The following is a 24,169-nucleotide window of genomic DNA, read 5'->3' as shown; positions in this document are numbered from 1 at the left end:
TGGTAGAGTCTTGAGCAAAAAAGCTCAGGGACAAGTGCTCAGCCCCTGAGTTCAAGCCCCAGGACCCACAAAAAAGTCAATTCTGTCACTTCAGCTATATTTTTTGTCAGTTATGGGGCTTGAACTCAGGGCTGGGTACTGTCCCTGAACTTTTATGCTCAAGGCTAGGGCTCTGCCACTTGAGTCACAGCTTCATGTCCAGCCTTTTGGTGGTTTATAAGAGTCTCAGGGACTTTTCTGGCCAGGCTGGCTTTGAACAGCGATCTCAGCCTTCTGAGTACCTAGGATTGCAGGCATGAGCCATCAGTGCCCAACTGACTTCAGACTTTTTAATTAATATACTGGCTTTTCTTGGATCTCAAGTCTGCTAACTTTTGGACTGGAATGTATACTAGCACTTCTCTTGCCTTTCTGTTGTTTGGACTCCAAATGGAATTTCATGGGCTCTCCAGCTGGCCAACTAGATTTCAGTACTTCTCAGACACCATAATCATGTGAGGAATTCCTTACAATGATTCTTTGTACACATACACAGTTGTGTTTCTTTAGAGAATCCAAATAGTTTCTTCTGGCATCTGTTAAAAACTACCATATTTTAGTGGCTTAAAATAAAACAAATTTATTACTTAATAGTGCTAGAGGCCAAAGACTTGCATGGCATCACTGGGCTAAAATTCACAGGTCAGCAGGGATGTTTCCTTCTTGAAGCTGTAAGAGATAACCCATTCCTTGCCTCATTCAGGTTCCAGAGGCTGGTTACATACTTGGCTAGGGGCTCTCTGCTTCTAACATCAAAGCTAGGAAGAATGAGTTGAGCCTTTTCCCCAGAGTCACACTGACTTCTCCTGCCTCCCTCTTCCACAGTAAAGAACCATTGTGGTTATCCTAGACTACTCCCATAATCAAGTTGTTCTTTAAGAACAGCTAAATAGAAGCATTAATTCCATCTTAAACCTACCTTTCTGCCTGCCATGTAACATTCACAAATTCCAGGAGTTAAGATGTGGGTATCTGTGAAGGCCATTATTCTGTCTGCCCTAGCATCCTCCATCATTCATTTTTGCTGGTCATAGGGCAGGGCCTAGGCACTGTCCCTGAGCTTTCTTGTTCAAGGCTAGCACTCTAGCACATGAGCCACACCTCCACTTCTGGCTTTTGGGCTCTCCTGTCCAGGCTAGTTTCAAATTATGATCATCAGATCTAGGCCTCCTGAGTAGACTGGCTCGGGTTACAGGTGCAAGCCAACACCCAGCATTTCATCAATGTTTTAATTTTCTTCATAGTGCTTATCTCTCTTAATATATTTACACAGCTGGTTATTGTCTCTCTTCCCCTACTTACAGGCTACATGGGCACAAGGATTTGCTTCTGTATTCCAAGTTCTGAAATCAATATCTCAACCACAGTAGGTATGGACGTAACTAAATCAATGCAGCTAGCAATTTTGTTAGTGAGGATACAGTATAGGGGGTTCCTGATTGCCTGTTTTCTAAGAAAGTCAGAAGGTTGAGTGGGAAATCATTTGCTGGATTTTGCAAGCACTGCTGTAGAAGACCAAAACAAATTACATGCTTTCTTCCTCCCCCTTTTAAAAGGTTCAGTACTTGCTCACAGTAACACAATTAAAAGAAAAGACAGGTTTGACTAAATTCTTCAATCTGGAGGAGTTTTTGTCTTGTTTTCCTGTTGACTTTGCTTTCCACTGCCTACTAAAGAAATTCCTACTCAATGTAGCAAAGCCACAGAGAAAACAGAAGTGAGACAGATTTGCAAGTGTTTGCTCTACTATTTCTATAGTAGCCACCACAGAAGTAGTCTCACAGTCAAGTTCCACACTTGAGGACCCCTTATACTCTACAACCTTGAATAGGTCCTGACATTCAGGACAGCCATACAAATTCAAGGTGGGCACAGGTTGGACTATCTGTACTGAAACAGTAGCCTCCAAATATTCCATGACTGCAGTCAAGTTTCTTATCCTTTTTCTGAGCCGTATCTCTTTTTTTTGGGGGGGGGGGTCCGGTAGTGGGGCCTGAACTCTGGGCCTGGGCGCTGTCCCTCAGCTCTTCAGCTCAAGGCTAGCGCTCTACCACTTGAGCCACAGCGCCACTTCCGGCTTTTTTCTTTTTGCTTATGTGGTGCTGAGGAATTGAACCCAGGGCCTCGAGCATGCAAGGCAAGCGCTCTACCACTGAGCCACCTTCCCAGCCCATGAGCCGTATCTCTTTTGCAAAATGGGGATGGTGATAGTACTTACCTCCTGGGGATTCTCCCAAGAATTAAATAATATTCATAATACATTTACAATTTGAGACTTACTAAGTACCCAACTAACAGCAGCACCATTTTCATTTGGCAACCCATCTAACTTTTCATGATATTCTACTGAGTCAGTAAATAAAGCTGAGAAAGTAGATAAACTCAAATCCCTACACAACTCATTACCAATAATCTCTTCATGCTAGCAACAGTTTACATGTACAACATACTTATGAAACACAAGGATTTTAGTCATTGTTTTAAGACCACTTGACCTAACATGTAAGAATTTTTCTTAGGAGATGGGTGCTGATGATTCATGCTTGGAATCCTAGTTACTCAGATGGCTAAGACCTGGAGGACAATGATTCAAACCCAGCCTGTGCAGAAAAGCCCAGGAGACTCCACCGTCAAAATAACTAGCAGGAAGCTAGACTGGAGGCAGGATACAATTAGTAGAGCACCAGCCATGAGCAAGAAAGCCGAGCAAGATCTTAAGGCCCTGTGTTCAAGTGCTGGTACTAATACACATTTTTTTTCCTTGACAAAATGCTTTCAAGCTTATCTGGGAAACACATTTTCCCATACCTGTTCCTATAATCCACAATTCCTCTTCCTTTCCCTAAACAAAAATATAGGCCAAACTGCAATCCTTGGACCAGTATCATCAACAGCAGTGGAAAATCTGTTAGAAATGCAGATTCATAGGATCACCTGAGGTCTAGTGAATCAGACTTTCATGGCAGGGCTAGGGCTGTAAATTGTTTTATTTTGTTTCCAGGTACTGAGATTTGAACTCAAACGAAAACTTACTTGATGGTGACAAGAACCTCTGCATCTTGGACTGCTGAATAGCTAGGTGGGATCACCAGATACTCAGCTAGCAATCTGTTTAATTAAAGTCCTTTCCTAGTGATTCTGATGCATGCTGAAGTTTGAGAACCATTGCCCTATACAACTCACATAGCTAACATGTCCTGTAAAAAGCATCACTCCATTGTGTCACTAATCCTGTAATTTTCACGTCTTTTCTCTCCATTTCCACATGTATGCCTTCATTGTCACACTGAATTTACTTCAGTTTCTAAGAGGCTTTTCTTTCCTTTTTTTGTGCCAGTCGTGGAGTTTGCACTCAAGGCCTAGGCCCTGTCCCTAAGCTTTTTTTGCTTAAGGCTAGACTAACTCTACCACTTGAGCCACAGTTCCAGTTCTGGCTATTTGCTGGTTAATTGGAGATAAAAAAAAAAAAGTCTCATGGATTTTCCTGTCTGGGCTGGCTTCAGAACTGCAATCCTGGACCCATTACAACAATGAGATGTACAAGACGTTATGTCAAAAAACAAACTTTACAACTTTGGCAGGGTGGGGGTTGGAGGGTGGTGGGGGGGGTGGAGAAGGGAAAGGCTGGTATGGGGAAACAAAGGAGGAGGCAGCAATGCTTGATAAGAAATGTACTCACTATCTTGCCCATGTAATTGTAACCACTCTGTATGGTATTTTCACAATAATAAATAATAACAACAATAATTAATTGGAAAAAAAAGAACTGCAATCCTGAGATCTTAGCCACCTAAGGTATCATGACACGGGTGGCTCACGCCTGTAATCCAAGCTACTCAGGAGGCTGAGATCTGAGGATCACAGTTCAAAGCCAGCCGGGCCAGGATAGTCCGTGAGACTCTTATCTCCAATAAACCACTTAGAAAACAGCTGTGGCTCAAGTGGTAGAGCACTCACCTTGAGCCGGAAGAGCTGAGACAGTGCCCAGGCCCAGAGGTCAAGACCCACAACTGACCACCCCCCCCCACCAAAAAAAGCTTAAATCAAATTACAATCTTGATCTTTTTAACCTTTCATCATTTCAATACAGCCCCTAAATCCAAGTTATAACTATAATTTGAGCAAGGATTGAATCAAGGGCAAAAAAAGCATAGTTATAAATAATATAATTACTTTCACTTAGTCATATAATTTCATGTCGCCATTTTGAGTATCTCCAAATCCTACCCAAAATACTGGAGATAATGAGAATATGGCAAATCATGACTCATATTAGTTACAGAACAGACCTCAATAAATTTTCATTTTTCTAAATGATAATAGGATAAAAAGTTCGAACAACTGTCTAAAATTCTTCTTCTATAAATTAATAAAGCTATTGATAAAATTAGTCTCATCGAGTCATTTGTTTATATAATGTAGGCTACATAAAACCATGTTCTGGGGCTGGGAAGGTGGCTCAGTGGTAGAGCGCTTGCCTTGCATGCTCGAGGCCCTGGGTTCGATTCCTCAGCACCACATAAGCAAAAAGAAAAAAGCCAGAAGTGGCGCTGTGGCTCAAGTGGTAGAGCGCTAGCCTTGAGCTGAAGAGCTGAGGGACAGCGCCCAGGCCCAGAGTTCAGGCCCCATGACCGAACCAAAAAAAAAAAAAAAACAACAACCATGTTCTTAGCCAGGCACTGATAGCTCACACCTATAATCCTAGTTATTCAGGAGGCTGATATCTAAGGATTGCAGTTCCAATTAACCACTCAAAAAACTGTGGCTCAAGTAGTAGAGTACTAGCCTTGAGCAAAAAAGCTCTGATCAACATCTAAAAGATTTTTTCTTTTTTTTTTGCCAGTACTAGGACATGAACTCAGGGCCTTGAGCTCTTGGCTTTGCCAATTGAGGAAATTGGCACTCTACCACTTGAGCTCCACCTCCACTTCCTGGAAGAAGTTTCTTTCTGATGCAGATGAGAGCAACAAGATGAATTCTACTGTTGAAGAACTCCTATGTATTTCTGTGGTTATACTGTCATTGAAAACTGAAAAGGTCGGGGCATGAAGTAATTCTCAAACTCCCTTTCTCACAGTTTACTACAGAGCTTCATTCGTTTCCTTAGAAGATTCAAGTTAAATGTAACTCATAGCTTCTAAGAGGTTTTCATACTGCCTAACCATAAAAATGAAAGTATGTTATGGATGACATAAAATTAACCTTGTTGGACCTCAAAGAAAGACGTTCATCTCATACTTTCCCTTCACATTTTTATTCATTCACTAATTGCAATTGCATCCCCAAACAGACTTTTAATCCAGCTACCTCAGGCCTAGACTTATAAAGAGTTTACCCATTTACTATCAGGCTATGTTGCCTCGGTTAAATTTTTTAAATTTCTTGCCTATTATTTCCTCCTATAAAGCATGCAATGGTTTCCTGCTTCCTATCACATTTAGATATATCTCAACTCATCTGCTTAGCTTAATTGAAGGCAATAATGTAGCTTCATTCTCCCATTCAAATTTACTTTGTACTCTTTCCAACAACAGGTTGCCATCACAAAGATAACTCAAATTCCTTTGTTCTTTAAGGCAAGTTGAAGAAATAAGGAAAATAAAAACAAGACACTGAAATCCCTAACAGCAAAATTTTATTTATAATTGAAGTTAAGGAAAAATTTTTAATGCATGCTGAGAAAACAGTACTACCCTAAACTTATAGGTTACTATCTGGTAACAAATACAAGAGGATGCTGGGAAAAGCTTTGGCATACACAACTATTAGAACCACATTATCAGAACATTTAAACACTATTAGAACCATGTTATCAGAACACTTACATAAATCACCTACTTTTATATTACACCACCTTCATGGACACCTCATCTTCTAACTCCTCATTGGCTATTTGAGTACATAGCATTCGAGGTTAAACGTTAAGACTGGAGAATAGAGAAGAAATACAGAAGTAGTAAGCATCACAACATTTGTAGCCTACATATATGAACACAACATTAAGATTAATTAAGAAACAGTGCTTCAATTTTTGTGTGTGTGAAACAATATTCGGCAATGTTTAGCGCATGAGAAGACACTGCTTTGGTCCATCCACTCTTTCCAGCTTTTCAAAGTGTTTCCTGGCATTTCGGATGTTGATCAGAGTAGCTGCGGAAGCTAAGGGTGGGGGTGGGAGACACCCAACAGAGTAAGAAGGGCAGTCAAAGGAACTTCTGACAAGCAAAAACAAATAAATTAAAAAAAAACAAATCTTTCAATGTATGCCTCTGAGAACATACCAGAGTAGGAGGTCCCATGTTACCAAGGTTTAATATTTCTGAAGAAGCAGAAGATATACTCATATTCTAAACACAAAACTTCTAAAAACCTTTTGGTTTGGGGCTTGTAGAATAAAACCCATTATCATATGTAACATAGTAATATTAACCTGAAGTAGGAAAAGCCAGTGCATGAGAGATATTTAAACATTTGGGAACATTCTGGAAATTCTGCCAGGACATTTATTCTAATGGCTACGACAGACATGGGTATCACAATATAGAAGCACCAAATACTCCCATCACACCCTTAAGAGAAACACGGTGCTATGGCAGATAAGAATATGCATAATTTATAAAATGTTTTAGCATTTAGTAGTTAATATATATATAAACTAGCCTGCCTTAGCAATCTACTACCATATATCAAGGATCTGGATTCTATTTTATTTTAAATTCCTGGATTTACATCCTGGTTTCTGAAGCTTCCATGAAGAAAAACAATGCCCTAAAGACTAAACAGATTTTCAGCTTCAAAAATATAAGCCTATTAAATAAAAGCTATTCTTTAACTTTAGTAATATATATAACATACGTGTGTGTGTGTGTATGTGTGTGTGTGTGTGTGTGTATATAACACATAAATTTTACCAGGCTTACCATTTTAAGTGTTTAATGAAAGTCAAAAACTTTACATTATTGTGCAATTATTTCATCTACAAAATAGTTTTTAGTATCTACTAAAGTACTAGCTCTAGGGCAATTATTTTTAAATTATGTGGCTTTGAAATTATGTCAGCTAAATTTAGACTTACGAATGGATGGATCAGACATCACGACCATCACGTAAGTGTTAGATGTAAAGATGTCAATGAAAGCAGCAAAATTAGAGTTCCTGACTTCCATACTCTGGAAAGAGGCAGCTAGCTTGCTAAAGGAGAAAGGAAAAAAATGACTGAATGAAATAAAACAAAACAGTAGGAGCGTAACAATCTCTTTTTATGATAAACATTTTATAGCATTATACTTAAGTTCAGAAATTCCTTAAGATGGTGTCCAGTGAAATTCAAATATTCAATTTAACATGTTTTAGAAATTGACTGGAATAGAAATTAAGCTTGGGCTTAATGTTGACTAAGAAATAAAAATGGGCTTAGATCTATATCCATGTTACAAACCAAGTTACAAAAGACTTTTCTAATATTTAGAAAGCATCTTAGTTTGCATTATCCCTATCACTGAGGTTAATATCTATATGACTTCAACGTTACATTTAAATCCAAGAAATGACTGCATTTCTTTGAAAATAGGGTGACTATATTTGCTTGCCATTGACTATTTCTTGTAAAAAATTAACATTCTAGAAAGTCTCAAAGAATAAATATAAAGTAGATAAACTTATTCCTACTGTATAGGCATCTACCTTTCATCAGAAGCATTATTTCCATTTTAAAAAATCTTTGCTAAAATAAATTCTTTTTCCTATATTCATAATGCTAATATTCAAATATTATTAAAAGCTGACACATGATTAGACATTTCAAGACTCTCTGGTATGTCATTTCTGAATCAATTTGTCACTAGTTTAATTATCATAATTTTATAGTAAATTTTAGTCTTTAATAAGACAAATTCTCCTTCCTTCTTCTTAAAAAAAGGTATTTTTTAGGATATTCCATTTATTTCTTCTTAAGAATATTAAGTATTTCAAAAGGGAACTCAATACTTTTCATACAATTCTCTACTCTTTAAGTTTATATAAATCACAGACCTGGGTTGATCTTTTCTTTTAAATTCCTGGATTTAGTAACTTGCTTTATGAAACTCTCATGAGAAAAACATAATACCCGAGAGGCTACATTACTTTTTAGCTTCAAGACTATAAGTCTACTGACTTTTCAATAAACGATAATGAATTTCACTTCAGTCAAATGTAGATTCCATTAAAGTATATTTTTTTACTAAAGGAACTATTAGTATGATCAACTAGTCATTTGAATTTCTCAAAAATGACAGTAACTCTTTTCCAGCCATTAATAGATCACATGTGTAAAATCTCTTACCTACAGCTCAGCTTGAACTGCTTAATAATGTTGCTGATTTTCTCAAATCTGTGGGCATCACGCTGTGCTTTACATTGATAATGAGAAATCACCTGTGGAAGAAAAACATTGTCATTTTTTGGTGCTAGTACTGGGGCTTGAACTCTGGGCCTGAGCACTGTTTTTTCACTCAACACTGGCACTCTGCCACTTGAGCCACAGCTCTAATTTCAGCTTTTTGGTAGTTAGCTAAGATATGAGTCTCACAGTCTTTTCTGCATGGGTTGGCTTCAAATCACAATCTTTGGACTTCAGCCTCCTGCATTACACATGTGATCCACTGGTACCCAACAAACAGTGTCCTTTAAATCCATATCAAGCCAGGTGCCGGTGGCTCACGGCTTTAATCTTAGCTACTCAGAAGGCTGAGATCTGAGAATCGAGGTTCAAAGCCAGCCTGGGCAGGAAAGTCCGTGAGACTCTTATCTCCAATAAACCACTCAAAAACCAGAAGTGGTGCTGTGGCTCAAGCGGTAGAGCGCTCGCCTTGAGCTGAAGAGCTGAGGGACAGTGCCCAAGCCCAGAGTTCAAGCCCCACAACCGACCCCAAAAAAATCCATATCAAATACTCATACTACCTTCTGCTAATACCTAAAGGAGGTAAATATTAGTCTCTTGGTCATCCTAGTTTTCAGGATAGACTTGTCATCTGACTTACTGTCTCCTCCCCTCTGTCTCACATTCTGTCAACATTGGGTGTGACTTCAGCCCTTGGTCATAACTTTATTAGATCATTCAAGTATTCTCTACAGTTGATCTTTGACTTATGATGATTTGACTTAACTTTACAATGCTGTGAAGGTGACATACATTAGCTAGAAAACAGTTTGAATTTTCTCATCCCAAAGATATACTTTTGTGATACTGAGCAGCAGCAAATGAGTAATAATTCCAGTGAGCCACAAAATTACAAGGGCAGACAAGGGATCTTAGTGTACTTGTGTTGCTAAGCTATTATGTTTAAGAAGCTAGGTGGATTAAATGTATTTTCAACTTATAATGACTTGAAAAGGACATAAACCTCATCTTAAATCAAGGAGCATTTGTATTTTAGTAAACTGAAATAATTTTTCAATTGCTTTTTTATCATTAAATGTTTGCGTTACTTCAGTTTCACCAGTCTTTGATTTTATGAACTACAAAAGAAAAAGAAAAATAAATTACAACCCCTAGCTATCTATGAGACAGACATACTTAAGATATTTAATTTTAATGAAGTGTACTACCAAGGGACTTTGGGAATCCTATTTTAAAATCTTTTTTTTTTTTTGGGTCCGGTCGTGGAGCCTGAACTCTGGGCCTGGGTGCTGTCTCTCAGCTCTTCAGCTCAAGGCTAGTGCTCTACCACTTGAGCCACAGCGCCACTTCCGGCTTTTTTCTTTTTGCTTATGTGGTGCTGAGGAATCGAACCCAGGGCCTCAGGCATGTAAGGCAAGCGCTCTACCACTGAGCCATCTTCCCAGCCCCTATTTTAAAATCTTAACTAGATAATTCTAGCTCCAAAAAATTGGAATATAAAATGAGTCTGTTCAGAATGGACACTCATGCCAGCTGAAAATACTTTCCTCCTAACATTTTCTTTTTAACATTTTTTAATTATCTTTAAGTAGTTAAACAAAGGAGTTGCCATTTAACAAATCGGTTTATGAATATGTCTTTGTCAATGTCACCATTTCAACATTCTCACCCATCCTTCTTCTATCCACACCTATCCTCATTCTTCTTAATTTTATAAGATATACATTGGATTCTTGTCTACATTATCTCCCTCTTCTCTTCTTCACTTGTCTACCCTTTCTCCTTAACCTTACCCTATCCCTTTTGAGTACCCACTAATGGTGTTTTATTTGGCTGAACTTTTTATTTTGGCTTTCTAAGGAATTTTGATAAAATCATACAACTATCCTTCCCAGTAGGAAAACACTCATCAAAAGTAAATTCATAGGGAAATCCCTATGAATTGATGAATATGATGCAAAACTTATACAATTCCTATACTAATAGCAGAAGAGACAGACCTTGCTTGACTTAATCTCCTTCAGTAAAAATGATCAAACACACAGCCTTGTGTGGTAGATAAGGCAAGGGAATACTAATGAAGTAGGGTTCTCTTGTTCCATATGCATCAAGACAAAAAGAGTAGCTTACTTTCTTACTGCTACACTTACTAGTTAGAAAGAAATGGCTCTGAGTAATTCCAAACAAGCAACCTATTACTACCAGATAGATGCACAAAGACATTCTTTGGACTCCCTGCCTCAATGGTACCAAATACTGCCATAGTTACAAACAGTGTTTCCACAAAGGAAGGAGTTGTCCACAGGGACAACATCATTTAAGACTGTTTTCACCCTGTTGGTGTAACAGCAACTGACATTTAAGTTGACATACACACACACACACACACACACACACACACACACACACACACACACATTATGCTAGATGCTTAAAGTTATTTTGACCCATTTTAATCAACATGATAAATCTTTGATATAAGTTCCATTATCTTGTTTTATAGAAAGGGAAAATTTGCATAGAAAAATTGAGAAATATGTTTAAAATCAGCCAAGCAATGGTAGAGCTCAAAAACAAAATCATTATTGGCAGATACTCCTAGAGTTATCATTTACTAGGCTTGTTAGAAATTATTTCTGTAGTATGATGTAACATCTCAAACTGGTTTCTATTACTGCTATTTAAAATTTTTATTTAGGGGCTGGGAAGGTGGCTCCGTGGTAGAGCGCTTGCCTTGCATGCATGAGGCCCTGGGTTCGATTCCTCAGCACCACATAAGCAAAAAGAAAAAAAGCCGGAAGTGGCGCTGTGGCTCAAGTGGTAGAGCGCTAACCTTGAGCTGAAGAGCTGAGGGACAGTGCCCAGGCCCAGAGTTCAAGCCCCACAACTGGACCCCCCAAAAAATTTATTTATAAAGTAATATGAGCCTATAGCCAACATTATACTTAGTGATGAAAAGTTAAAACTGTTTCCTCTAAAATCAGGAATGAGATAAGGATGTACACTCTCTCTACTCCTATTCAATATAGTAGTAGAATTCCTAGCTAGAGCAATAAGGCAAGAGGCAAAGATAAAGGGGATCCAAATAGGGAAAGAAGTAAACTCTCCCTCTTTGCAGATGACATGATCCTGTATTTAGAGAATCCCATAGACTCCACTCACAAATTACTCGAACTAAACCAAAATCTTGGGAAATTAGCAAGGTATAACACTAATCCACAAAAAATAGCTTTTCTGTATGCCAACTATGAGATGGCAAAGCTGAAATCAAGAAAGCAACTCCTTGCGTAGTCGCCTCAAAAAAAATACTTAGGAATTACTTAATCAAGGAAGTGGAGAATCTCTACAATGAAAACTTTAAAAACTTGAAAAAGGAAATTAAAGCAGATCTAAGGAAGTGGAAAAACCTCCCATGCTCCTGGATTGGGAGGATTCATATTGTGAAAATGGCAATACTGCCAAAGGTTATGTACAAATTCAATGCAATACCCATCAATATCCCAACTTCTTTTTGTAATGAAATAAAAGAAGCAACCCAAGATTTCAGATGGAACAATAAAAGACCCCAAATAGCAAAAACAATCCTTAACAGGAAGAACAGTGCCGGAGGAACATCAATACCAAACTTCAAATTCTATTATAACGCCATAGTAATAAAAACAGCTTGGTACTGGCACAAGAACAGGCCTGAGGATCAATGGAATAGAACTGAGGACCCAGAAATGAACCTGCAGATTTATGGTCACCTAATCTTTGATAAAGGAGCCAAAAACACTGGATGGAAGAAAGACAGCCTCTTCAACAAATGGTGCTGGCAGAATTGGCTATACATGTGTAGAAAACTGAAGTTAGATCCTTACATATCACCATGCACAAGAATCAATTTCAAATGGACCAAAGACCTCGAGGTAAAGCAGATATTGGTATAATTTGGGGAGGGGAAGGGAAAAAACAAAATGTTTAAATAAGGATACAGGTTGACCCATTGCAACAATGAGATGTAGAAGATACTATGTTGAAAAATAAACTTTACAATTTAGATGGGGGGGGTGAGTGTAGGTGTGGAGGTGGGAGGGAAGGGATGGTAGGGGAAAAACAAAGGAGGAGGCAACAATGCTTGATAAAAAATGTACTCATTACCTTGCTCATGTAACTTTAACCCCTCTGTACAGTATTTTCACAATAAAAAACTTATTTTAAAAAAATCAGATACCCTGAAAATATTATAGGAAGGAATAGGACAAACACTAGGGCTCCTTGGCACAAGTTGAAACTTTCTTAATAAAGACCCAGAAACATGACAAATGAAAGAAAGGTTAGATAAGTGGGATTTCATTAAACTGCAGCCCTTCTGCACAACAAAAGACATAGCTAGCAAGATAAATAGAAAGGCCACAGATTGGGAGAAGATTTTTCACTAGCCATACAGTAGACAAAAGCCTCATATCTAAAATATACTTAAAGCTCAAAAATTAAATCCCCCAACAACAAATACTCAAAGAAACAAATACCCCATTTACAAGTGGGCTAAAGACTTAAAGAGAGACATCTCTGAAGAAGAAATAAGAATGGCCAATACATACATAAAGAAATGCTCAAAATCTCTGGCCATAAAAAATACAAATCAAAACAACATTGAAATTCTACCTTACACCAGTTAGAATGGCCATTATCAAGAAATCTAATAAAAGCAGATGCTGGTGGGGATGTGGCCAAAGGGAACACTACTATACTTGGTGGAAGTGTAAACTGGTTCAGCCACTCTGGACATCAGTAAGGTTCCTCAAAAGACTAAACATAGAGCTCCCCCTACAACCCAGAAATCCAACTCCTGGGCATTTACCCAAATGACCCCAAACAACGCCATACTAAACCTACCAGCACAACCATGTTCACTGCAGCATTATTTACCATAGCTAAGATATGGAACCAACCCAGATACCCCTCATTAGATGAATTGATCAAGAAAATGTGGTCTATATACACAATGGATTTCTAGGAGAGAGGGGAGGGGAGGGGAGAGGGAAGGGAGAGGAGAGGCGAGGGCCACATACAAGCTAGGTACCAGTGGCTCGTGCCTGTAATCCTAGCTCCTAAAGAAGCTGAGATTTAAAGAATCATGGCTCAAGGACAAACTTTGGCACAACAAAAAGCAAAGCTGGAGATGTAGTTCAAGTAGTAGAGTGCTAGCCTAGCAAACATAAAGCCCTGAATTCAAACCCAGTACCATTAACACACACACACACACACACACACACACACACACACACACACACACACACACACAAATATACTAAAGAACTTCTTTCCAATCACTTATTGGCAATAGTAGTTTAAAATAAGACTGCATACTGAAGTAATGACAAAAGGGAGTAAGATTCTTTTTGAAAGCAGGAATGTTATTCTCTTACTGAATAGAAAAAGTACAAAATCTATCTGTAATACTTCACTTAATATATTTTTTTCCAAGTCTTTCCAGTGAAGTAAGCCAGACCCAAAGAAACATAGGTCCCATGGTTTCACTTATTTTCAGTAACTACTATATGTCTGAGACAAGCAGAAAAGGTCAAAAGCTATATATATATGACCAGATAAGATGATGTTAAGTGAAATGAACCCCAAGATAGGGACACAAGTGCTTTTTTCTTTCTTGCTATTGTTTCTAACGTATTTATAGTGTACCATGTGATCTTGTTTCTTTGTATGTTCCTCCCCCTGTTTTCACTGTATTTGATGTTGGTGCCCTGCATCTTGTATATACACTTCTCTAATTTGGGGAGGGGAAGGGAAAAACAAAATGCTTAAATAGGGATACAGGTTGACCCATTGTAACAATGAGATGTGTGTTGAAAAACAAACTTTCAATTTTAGGCAGGGGGTGGGGAGTGTAGTTGTGGTGGTGGGAGGGAAGGGATGGTAGAGGAAAAAAAAAGGAGGAGGTAACAATGCTTGATAGGAAATGTACTCATTACCTTGATCATGTACTCATGTAACTGTAAACCCTCTGTACAGTATTTTTACAATAAAAAACGTATTAAAAATAAAAAAATCTGTCTGTAGAGCACAGTTCTTACCAGAAAAGTAGCTCGCTCAAACAGAAGTACTTCATCAGCCTCAATAATCTCAGCAAAATTCCTTAAATTCATTTCCAGCTGTTGAACATTGGGAATCAGCTGATAAACAATGCTGGACCAAGCCTAACAGAATAGAAGCACAATGTAATATTACTAACAGGTAGCCAGTTTCAGAGCTTTGAAGTGAATAAGTACACTACAACATATAGACAGCAAAATATAATGATAATTGAGTCCCAAATAAATACTGACATTAAATATAACACAAATGAAATGAGAATATGAAGCTAACATTTGTCTTTTACCCTTTGAGTTGAGTTTTTAACTTCAAATACCTGAGAAATGCTGGAGAAACTTCTTTCCATGGATAATGAAAAGTAAACAAGTAATTTAATGTCATCATATTGCCTTAGGAAAAAAACATTGCAGAAAATGATCTACTGTGCTAAAAAGCTTCTCATCCAGATATTCAACAAATATATGAGTCCAACAGTGTAGATTGCCTTAGAAATCAGAACCTAGATATTCAACAAATACATGAGTCCAACAGTGTAGAGTGCCTTAAAAATCAGAACCTAATAACACAATATTTAACATATACCCAAGAATAATTTGCAAAAATAGTAGAGCCACATGGACAAATGGGCCCTCCCGTCAAGAGAGGATAATGAACCATTACAAGAGAAATTACTGATATATATCATTTCCAAAGCTTTGTTGTCTTCTGTAAAACTTATCAATCAATCCAATTGCATTTACAAAAGTCCACTGTGTTTGCCTAATACTGACTTCATCCAGAGGAGTTAACTACACCCTCCCTCTATTTCCTTTTCTTTGTACTTCCATTCTAATACTTCCTCACTCACACTCCAATTTGTCTGGTTAGGTGTACTTTGTTCTTCTCTCCCCTACTAGAGGGCAGGAACCTGATCTTATTCATTTTGGTATGTAGCAGCATCAAGCAGATAGGCAATGAGTGCTTGTTGACAAAAACTTAACATAAAAATTTAAGTCAGTTCTATGCAACATCGATGTAAGATAGTAGTGCCATGTCTCTGTTCCAATTAGTTTTATTACTTAGGCATAGGGGTTCAGGTTCCAAGTTCCCAAGTCGGTGTTAATGTCACTGCTGAATTTACCTTGGAGAAGGCACCAAAGCTAACCACAGCAGAGACATTGTCACTCACAGCAGTGTTGTGATTAGCCAATTGTCTTTGGTCGTGTTATGTATTGCCATCCTTCACACCGCAGTTGGTTCTTATCAGTGCGTCATGTCCATCCTTATTCACGGTTACCTGTTCTATGGGAATAAGGCTTTGAGAGAAATTCGGCCCATATCAATCTAGAACAGTACTTCCTAGACAGGTATCTCAAATGATGTTATTAGAGTGAAGCTGGTCAACGTAATATTGGGGGGAAAAGTATATTAGTTTTAAAAAGAGCAATGGCTATTTTTAAAGTCCAATGTCTGTTCTCCTTTGTAAGTCAGGTTTCTGTGTTTCTGGTTGTAGATACTTGTCAGATGCAGTTGAGACTGAGGTTCTAGCTACCAGTGACAGAGAAGGATCCTTTGCCTCCCAGAGTCAGACTTGTTAATGGATACAGAAGCAGTCTGAAGGAAAAGTATGACCACAGGAAGACACAAAAGGAGCCAGTCCTTACATCACTAGATCAGTAGGAAAAAGTAGTCTATTTGCTAATAAGGGTAATTTTGGCTTCATCCACATGAACTAATGTTATAACCTCTATAATTACTCCAAGGAGGATGGCATCTGCCCCAGCAATGGAAACAATCCTTCTGGTTGAAAGAATGCTGGTCTCCAGTTCTGGTATAAAAGTAGAACCTACTCTACATTCTAGGCATAACGTGTCTCATTTTAAAATTACATTCTCCAATTTCTCCACGAAATAGTTTTCTTCCAAACTTAGGAAGACTAGCTTCTATCATTACCATGTAAGTAATTACTCAAATACTAGATACAGCTCCAATCAGCATTGAGATCACAACAGGTCAAAATGGATGATAGCCATTTAGAGCAACTTTTGTTATCCCAAAGACTAGGATCAAATTAATTACAACCAAACTGGATAATTCAGTGTGACCTGGTAACAATGTCAACCCAATCTAAGTTTAAATCCCTATTCTCTAGATGACGATTAATGATGTTTGATAGTCTTCAAACAATTTGTTGTATATTATTTCTTTTTAAGTACAAATCTAGATGGCTGTGAAATAGTTTAAAAATCTTTTAGTCTTGTTAAAATACCCTTCTAGCTTTTTTCATGCTCTTAAAATGAGGGAACTCAGGAAATATACACACCTTATACAGAGTTTCATCCCAGATAGATGTTCGGAAACAAGAGCATTCCAACGGGCGAGACAAACGCCTCAGATCTTCTTCTCGCTCTTTAAAAATCTGAATTAAAAAGTTCAATGCATTGGTCAGCATATAACTGCTTACTTCTTTCATTACAAAATCTAAGGCACAATTATTTCAGTGTATTTTAATTAGAAGTTTCTGCTCCTTCTTTTTTTTTTTTTTTTTTTTTTTTTTTTTTTTAATTTAATTTTATTTTATTTGTGAACATACTGTACAGAGGAGTTACAGTTACATGGGCAGGATAATGTGTACATTTCTTACCAAGCATTGCAGCCTCCTCCTTTGTTTATCCTTCACATCCCTTCCCAGCCTCCCCCCTCCCCCCCTAATCCCAATCCTTCTCCTTCCTCCCTCCCCCCAGCCCCCCCCCCCACCAACATTGTAAAGTTCGTTTTGGACATGACAACTTGTACTTCTCATTGTTGCAACAGGTCCACCTGTATCCTTAAACAACTGGTTTTTCCCCATCTCCTCCACAAGTTATACTGACATCAAATATAGTGAAAGCAAGGGTTATACTATGGGGGAGGGACATACAAAGCAACAAAGAGATAATCTTATAAATGTGTTAGAAACACATGCATGAAAGAAAAAAAACATTAAAATACACATCTAAGGGTTCATTTTCCTGACATCACATTATCTGACCTTTTCCGCTTGACTCATACATATACTAGATATTACAAATAAGGGAAACCATGGGACCTACGTTTCTTTGGGCCTGGCTTACTTCACTTAATATAATTTTTTCCAAGTTTTTCCATTTCCTAACAAATGGGGCAATGTCATTCTTTCTGATGGAGGCATAGAATTCCATTGTGTATATATACCACATTTTCTTGATCCATTCATCTACTGAGGGGCATCTGGGTTGGTTCCATATCTTAGCTATGGTAAATAATGCTGCAATAAACATAGTTGTGCTGGTAGCTTTAGTGTGGTCTTGTTTGTAAACATTAGGGTAAATGCCCAAAAGTGGGATTGCTGGGTCATAGGGGAGCTCTATGTGGAGTCTTTTGAGGAACCTCCATACTGCTTTCCAAAGTGGTTGAACAAGTTTACATTCCCACCAACAATGAATTAAGGTTCCTTTCTGTCCACATCCCCTCCAGCATCTGTTGTTGTTAGAGTTCTTGATTTTTGCCGTTCTCACTGATTTGGAGTATGGATATTATTTCGCAAACTAGGATAGAAAATATTTTAGGTTAGCTCCTGTAGCTGCTAGAATTCTTCAGGCTTAGCCTGTGCTGAATGTTTACAAAAAACTAAATTATGTTGGAAAATAAATTTATCATACAGAGAGAGGGATCTCAATAAAACATATCTAATACTCCATTCACCAAATCTGGGACATTTTAAGATAGTTATGTCTATATCAGTACTTTGTACTTTAATCTTTTAACGTATATTTTCTTCCCCATATATATACATTTATACCCATTATTTACATGTATACTATATTTAATTAACATATAGATAAGAACTATCAAATCCACAAAATTACCTAACAATTTTGGATGTTTCTATTAATATATGCCTAAATATACATAGAAATATCACACACACAGATACTTTTTCCTGATGGGTAGATTGGCAGTATGTGTGTGTGTGTGTGTGTGTATATATATATATATGCATATGTGTGTGTGTGTGTGTGTGTGTGTGTGTGTGTGTGTGTATACTTAATTCAGCTACAGTACCTAGTCAACTGGTAAAATAACAATCGATGCTTTTAAAAGGAAGTTTTTAAAAGAGATTAACATTTAAGTAAGTAGACTTTTAGTAAAGCATATTACCTTCCATAATGTTGGTGGGTCACATAAATAAGTTGAAAGCCTTAAGAGTAAGAGACTGACATTCTGAAGAAAAAGGAATTCTGCCTCTAGACTGCCTCTATACTGTGATATGTAAGCTCAGTTTTTCCATAGGTCTCTAGTTTGTGGGTGTGCCCTACAGAATTCAAACTTGCCAGTCTCCAAAATTATTAAACCAGCCAGTTTCCCTAAAATAAACTAGCTTCTTTGCTTCTGTCTCTTAGGGTTTTTTTTCTCTCTCCCTCCTTCCCCCCATCACATATGTGTGTGTATGTGTTTGTGTATTCTCACACTCTGTTTATTGATTCTGTTACTCTGAAGACCCTAATGCAGATTTTAGAACTGAGAGTTCTAGAAGAGAATCTTAAGTATTTTGAAGTTTCTGAAATTGGTTTCCTAATATATTTGTATTTAAAGGTGCTAATGATCCTATTTGCAGTAGTAAAAAGAGCACTGATAGTTAATGGTATGATTTGGCAACAGAAATACTGAAGATTCCTAGCAAAATACTTAAAAGACACAAGATTCTGTGTACAAGATTCATATGTAAATGAATTACTTTTGTCCAAATGTAATACTAACAAAATATTCAGACTGATGTTATCTGTGCTAGACAAAGGGGGGAAAGAAAAGGATGAGCTTTGAATGAGATTTGAATCCCCAGTCCAATCACTGCATAAACCACCTCAAGGTCTCTGTATTTGCCCTGAAAGAAACCCTTACTTCCTAGTCATAGACTGAAGAAAAATTGCTGAAAATTAAATTTAGAATTCATCATGTGAGTAGCCAAACAACAATGCATATTGAATTGCCAGTTTCACAGATATCTGCTGTTAAAGCAAGGGCTGACTATAACGGAATGGGATGTGAGAGATTGGAATAAAGGTCATATAAGACTTGGGAAGAGCCTGAGGACATTGAAGTTCTAAATTCTCAAGTCTTCACAAGTAGAAGCAGACACTCCATTTCTACTTGAGATTGACCCTATTTTGCCTGAAGAAACTATAATGGCCCGCTCTGAGGGATTTTTGCAGAGATATGCAGGGATTTTGGTTGCCTTTCCCTTTTATAAGATATTACACCGGTCAATTACATTGATGAAAGTGCACCAAATGGATCCACCAAGCAAGAAGTAGTTCTAGAGGCACGAGGTCAGAGCTACTTGTATATGTGTGATCTAAGAAAGATCCTTTTCTATTGGTAGTTATCTTCTTTGACCAGGCATGCAGCTTCAAGAAGGATATGTATAGAATGGAGTGGGGGAGGGGAGAGAACACCCAAGTAGCCATCAGGTTCGGCTAAATCTTCCTCGTGATCAATGAGGTGAGAGACAGCCACAGCCAGATTGCTTTATAGCTGACCCCTACCATTTCTCCTAGCCACAAGCTAGACTCAAAATCCCAGAAGATACAAGGTAAGGTACAAAGTGTCTGCCATGAGAAAGGGTCCTACATCACAGAAGAATGATTTTTTCCAATCTATATAGACTAGAAAATAGGGCCCAGGTGTAGGAACCTCTATCCCTGCATCTTGTCTTTGATGATGGCACTAGTCTCAAGAATCCCTTCAGTAACTTGAAATTGCTTTTGACTTACTGTTTTTCTAGGTAGAAGCAGTTCCAGTGGCTTCTGCTTGGCTTTTTCTATCATAACGATAGGAAAGGTTAGGTAAGGTCAAGGTCAAGGTAAAGGTAAGGTAAGGTAAAGGATCCAATATGGGGATTCTACCGTATTTCTAAGTACTATTTCAATTAGCAATGTTGTATTCCAAAATTGGGAGAGTCATGACAGTACGGTTTTGGAGACCTAATGGGCCCGCTGAGACAAATTGGAAGTAAAATTCCATTGACCACCAGACCTCCTTAAGTCTCAATTCTGACTATCGTCATTCCTCCCACCCCTACTTCTCCCCAAATCTCATGAGGTATCATTTGCTTTTAGGTGGCAAGACCAACAGTACACCTTCAATTAACCTTCCAACTGGGGAGCTACCAACTGTCTAGCCCTATGTAATGATTTAATTTGCAGGGATTTTGGTTACCTTTTCCTTTTACAGATATTACACTGGTCCATTACATAATGAAAATGCACCAAATGGACCCACCAAGCAAGAAGTAGTTATTCTAAAAATATATCTGCATATCAAAGGGGAGGAAATAAATCTCAAAAAAAAAACAAAACTCAGGAGTTCAACCTCAACTTCAGTGAAATTCCTGAAAGTCCAGTGTTGTGGGATATGCTGAGATACTCTTTACTCTTTCTAATAAGAATAAATTGTTTTGACTGGCCTATTCCACATCCAAGAAAAAGGCACAATGTATAGCAAGCCTGTTTGGATTCTAGAAGCAACACATTCCTTACTTGGATGTGTTCCTCAGGCTTACTTACCAAGTGATTGACATAATAAGCTACTGGCCTTGAGTATTGCCTAGGATAGAAGACTGCCTGTTAACAGGTCCAGGCTGCTATGCAAGCCTCTCTGCCTCTGGGACTGTATCATCTAGCAAATCCAAGGTTGTGTGAAATGACTGTGGCAGATGGGGATTCTCTCAGGAGCTTTTGGGAGGTACTACAGGTTAAGTCTAACATATATACCTTTAAGGATGAAAGCCATCCTCCACAGATACTTTCCATTTGGAAAACAGTTCTTGGCTTATGGAATTTTCAGTGGCTATAGATAGACTTGGGTAAGTAGAGATGTGGCTCAGGTGGTAAAGCACTAGCCTTGAATGAAAGCTCAGGGACAGAGCCCAAGCCCCAAGTTCAAGCCCCAGAAACAATCCCCCCCCAAAAAAGGAGCGAATGAATGACAGTGAAGGGTTTGAGTCCGATCAAGGTATATTGTATGCATATATGGACACGTCAAAATGAAATCCCTTTGTCATCTAATTGATGCTCCTAAAAAATGTGGGAATTTTTTTAAAATATAAAGGCTGTCACATTGTCCACTAGGTGGCAATACCTTCCAAGGCTAGGGAAAGGTTCTCTAGAGGTGGTAAATGCTGTGACTGGAGTTCAGTATATGGTGCTTTTTCTTCTATCATGAGGATTCATAAGTCCAGGATACAAAGTGTAGCATCACTTGCTATCTGCCTGCCATCACCAAGGGTAGGAGATAAAGTTGTTGTTTCTTGCTCTTGTCACCTTATATTCTCCCTGCCTGCAGGTCTCAGTTCTTTCATCATCATCATTACCTTTAAATAGGTGTAAAAAGGTCTTTCAATTCAACATGTCAGGTCACAGTTCTAAAGGCAGGAAACACAAAAATAATTCCACCAAAATGGAGATTAAGAATGCTACTCAGCCTCAAAGGGTTCATTGTGCCTCTGGATCAAACTGCCAACCTGTGTTATTGATCGTGACTATCAAGGTGGAAGCTGGACCGTTTCCTCACAAAACAGATAAGGAAAGGTATCTCCGGAATACAAGAGATCGCTTAAGCCATCTCCTAGTAATATCATACTTTAAAGTGTTAGAAAACTATAACTTCCTAATCTACGCATTTCTGCTAATGGACATACCACTAGGAATATTAAGGTCTGGTTCAGCCCTCATGTAAAGAACTACAATCAGCTGAGGTGCTTGCTGTAGGCAAAGGAAATCTGGAACTCTAGAAGGTAGCTTACTAGCTGTAACACATGACCAGTTATACAAATAAGTATATGTCATGAGTATTTCAACTCTGTTATAAACATATACATGAATATATATAATCATAAGCTGGTTTTCTTCTGGCTTATTAATGTAAGATTTTTATATACTTTATATACTATTTACATCTTAATACTTAACTTACATGATATTAACCAGAACAGTAAATACTTTTGTTTTTTTTTTTGCTGGTCGTGGAGCTTGAACTCTGGGCCTGAGCACTGTCCTGAGCTCTTCAGCTCAAGGCTAGCACTCTACCACTTGAGCCATAGCACCTACTTCCAGCCTTTTCTGTGTATGTGGTACTGAGGAATCGAACCCAGGGCCTCATGCATGCAAGGCAAGCACTCTACCCCTGAGCCATGTTCCCAGCCCCCAGAACAGTAAATACTATCCCAGGACTTTGCATACATTTGGAGTTAAAAGGGTTAGTGTGTTTCTAATTGTACACATGATAGTTATATCATGTAAAATGGAAATACGACCTTGTTATTATATTTATCTGGAGCCTAAGTAAGGTTTCAGGAGATGAGTATGACTGGCCTGTTGACAAGGAGTAGACCATAATGGTTACTTTTATATGGTAACTTGGCTATGTTATAGTAGCTAAATATTTGGTCAAATAGTAATATAGATTTTGCTGTGAATATACATTTCAGATGAGATTGTCATTGAATTCACTAGACTTTGGGGAAAACAGATTACTCTCCATTATGTGAGTGGTCGTTATCTGTCATTTAAAGGCCTCAAAGGCAAACAGTTCACCCTACTTTCTAATTCTAACTGCCACATAATTCCCACTCCCTAGCCTATCTGTCTACTCTCAAGATTTCAGGCCCACTACCCCCTTATAACAAATACTTACTGTCTTTTTTGTCTTTCTATACAAAGATATCTGACTGGTTCTGTTTCTCTAGAAAACCCTATCACATACACATACATAAGCATACACACACGGAAATATCAAAGCTTAAATTTGTATTTTAGGAAGCACTCTCAGCATTTTAAAGCTTTTCAAGAATAAGTCTTTAGTGAAATTAAACATTTTCTTAAGTTTAAAATTACTTAAAGAATATTAACCTAGTTGTAAAGCAGAGACAGGAAGATCACAGTTCAAGGTCAGAACAGGCCAAAAAAGTTAGCAAGATTCTAACACAATTAACAAGCCAGGCTTGGTGATATATTCCTGAAATTCCAGCAACAAAGGTAGGTAGGCATACAGTCTGCGCCAGTCATACAAAAAACCCATGACTCTAGCTTAAAAAACAAAACAAAAAAAAACAAAAAACCTAAGCCAGGCTGGCATTGGTAGCTCATACCTGTAATCCTAGCTACTCAAGAGGCTCAGATCTGAGGATTGGAATTTGAAGGAAGCCTAGGCAGAAAAGTCCGTGAGATTCTTATCTCCAATTAACTACCAAAAAAGCCAGAAGTGGAGCTGTGGACCAGATGGTAGAGCACTAGCCTTGGGCAAAAGAATCTAAGGGAAAATGGCAAAGCCCTACCCCAGGACAGGCAGGCAGGCACGCGCGCACACACACACACACACACACCACCACCACCACCACCACCACCACCACCACCACCACCACCTCCACCACCACCACCAACACCAACACCAACAACAACAACAACAACAACAACAACAACAACAACAACTAAAGCAAAAAAGGGGCTGGAGGTGTGGCTCAAAACAGCACTAACCTAGCAAGGTACTGTGTTCAGACCTTAGTATCACTAACTCTCCCCCCCTCAAAAAAAACCCTGAGAATATATGAAGATATTTATATTGGCACGTAGGAAAAAAAATAACATGATCACTCAAAACAAA

General features: G+C 38.2%; 1 protein-coding gene across 3 annotated transcripts in view; it reads right to left on the bottom strand.

Annotated features, from left to right (window-relative positions):
• Positions 1-5,662: 5,662 nt before the first annotated feature.
• Rragb (Ras related GTP binding B) overlaps positions 5,663-24,169 on the bottom strand; it is a 36,377-nt gene continuing 17,870 nt past the window's right edge. For 2 of the 3 annotated variants that reach the window (XM_042702547.1, XM_042702549.1), the window contains 5 exons: positions 16,815-16,910; positions 14,494-14,616; positions 8,363-8,454; positions 7,115-7,230; positions 5,663-6,198 (listed from right to left, as the gene is read on the bottom strand). In XM_042702547.1, coding sequence (XP_042558481.1) covers positions 6,101-6,198; positions 7,115-7,230; positions 8,363-8,454; positions 14,494-14,616; positions 16,815-16,910 — 525 coding nt within the window. In that variant the 3' untranslated portion in view covers positions 5,663-6,100. The remainder of the gene's footprint in view (positions 6,199-7,114; positions 7,231-8,362; positions 8,455-14,493; positions 14,617-16,814; positions 16,911-24,169) is intronic. The other variant, XM_042702548.1, reaches the window with a different exon arrangement.

The sequence above is a fragment of the Dipodomys spectabilis genome, unplaced genomic scaffold (assembly GCF_019054845.1).
Source record: "Dipodomys spectabilis isolate Male_0828 unplaced genomic scaffold, ASM1905484v1 ptg000328l, whole genome shotgun sequence".
Classification (NCBI taxonomy): domain Eukaryota; kingdom Metazoa; phylum Chordata; class Mammalia; order Rodentia; family Heteromyidae; genus Dipodomys; species Dipodomys spectabilis.
The sequence above is the reverse complement of the archived record's forward strand: the minus strand, read 5'-3'. Positions and strand labels throughout refer to the sequence as shown.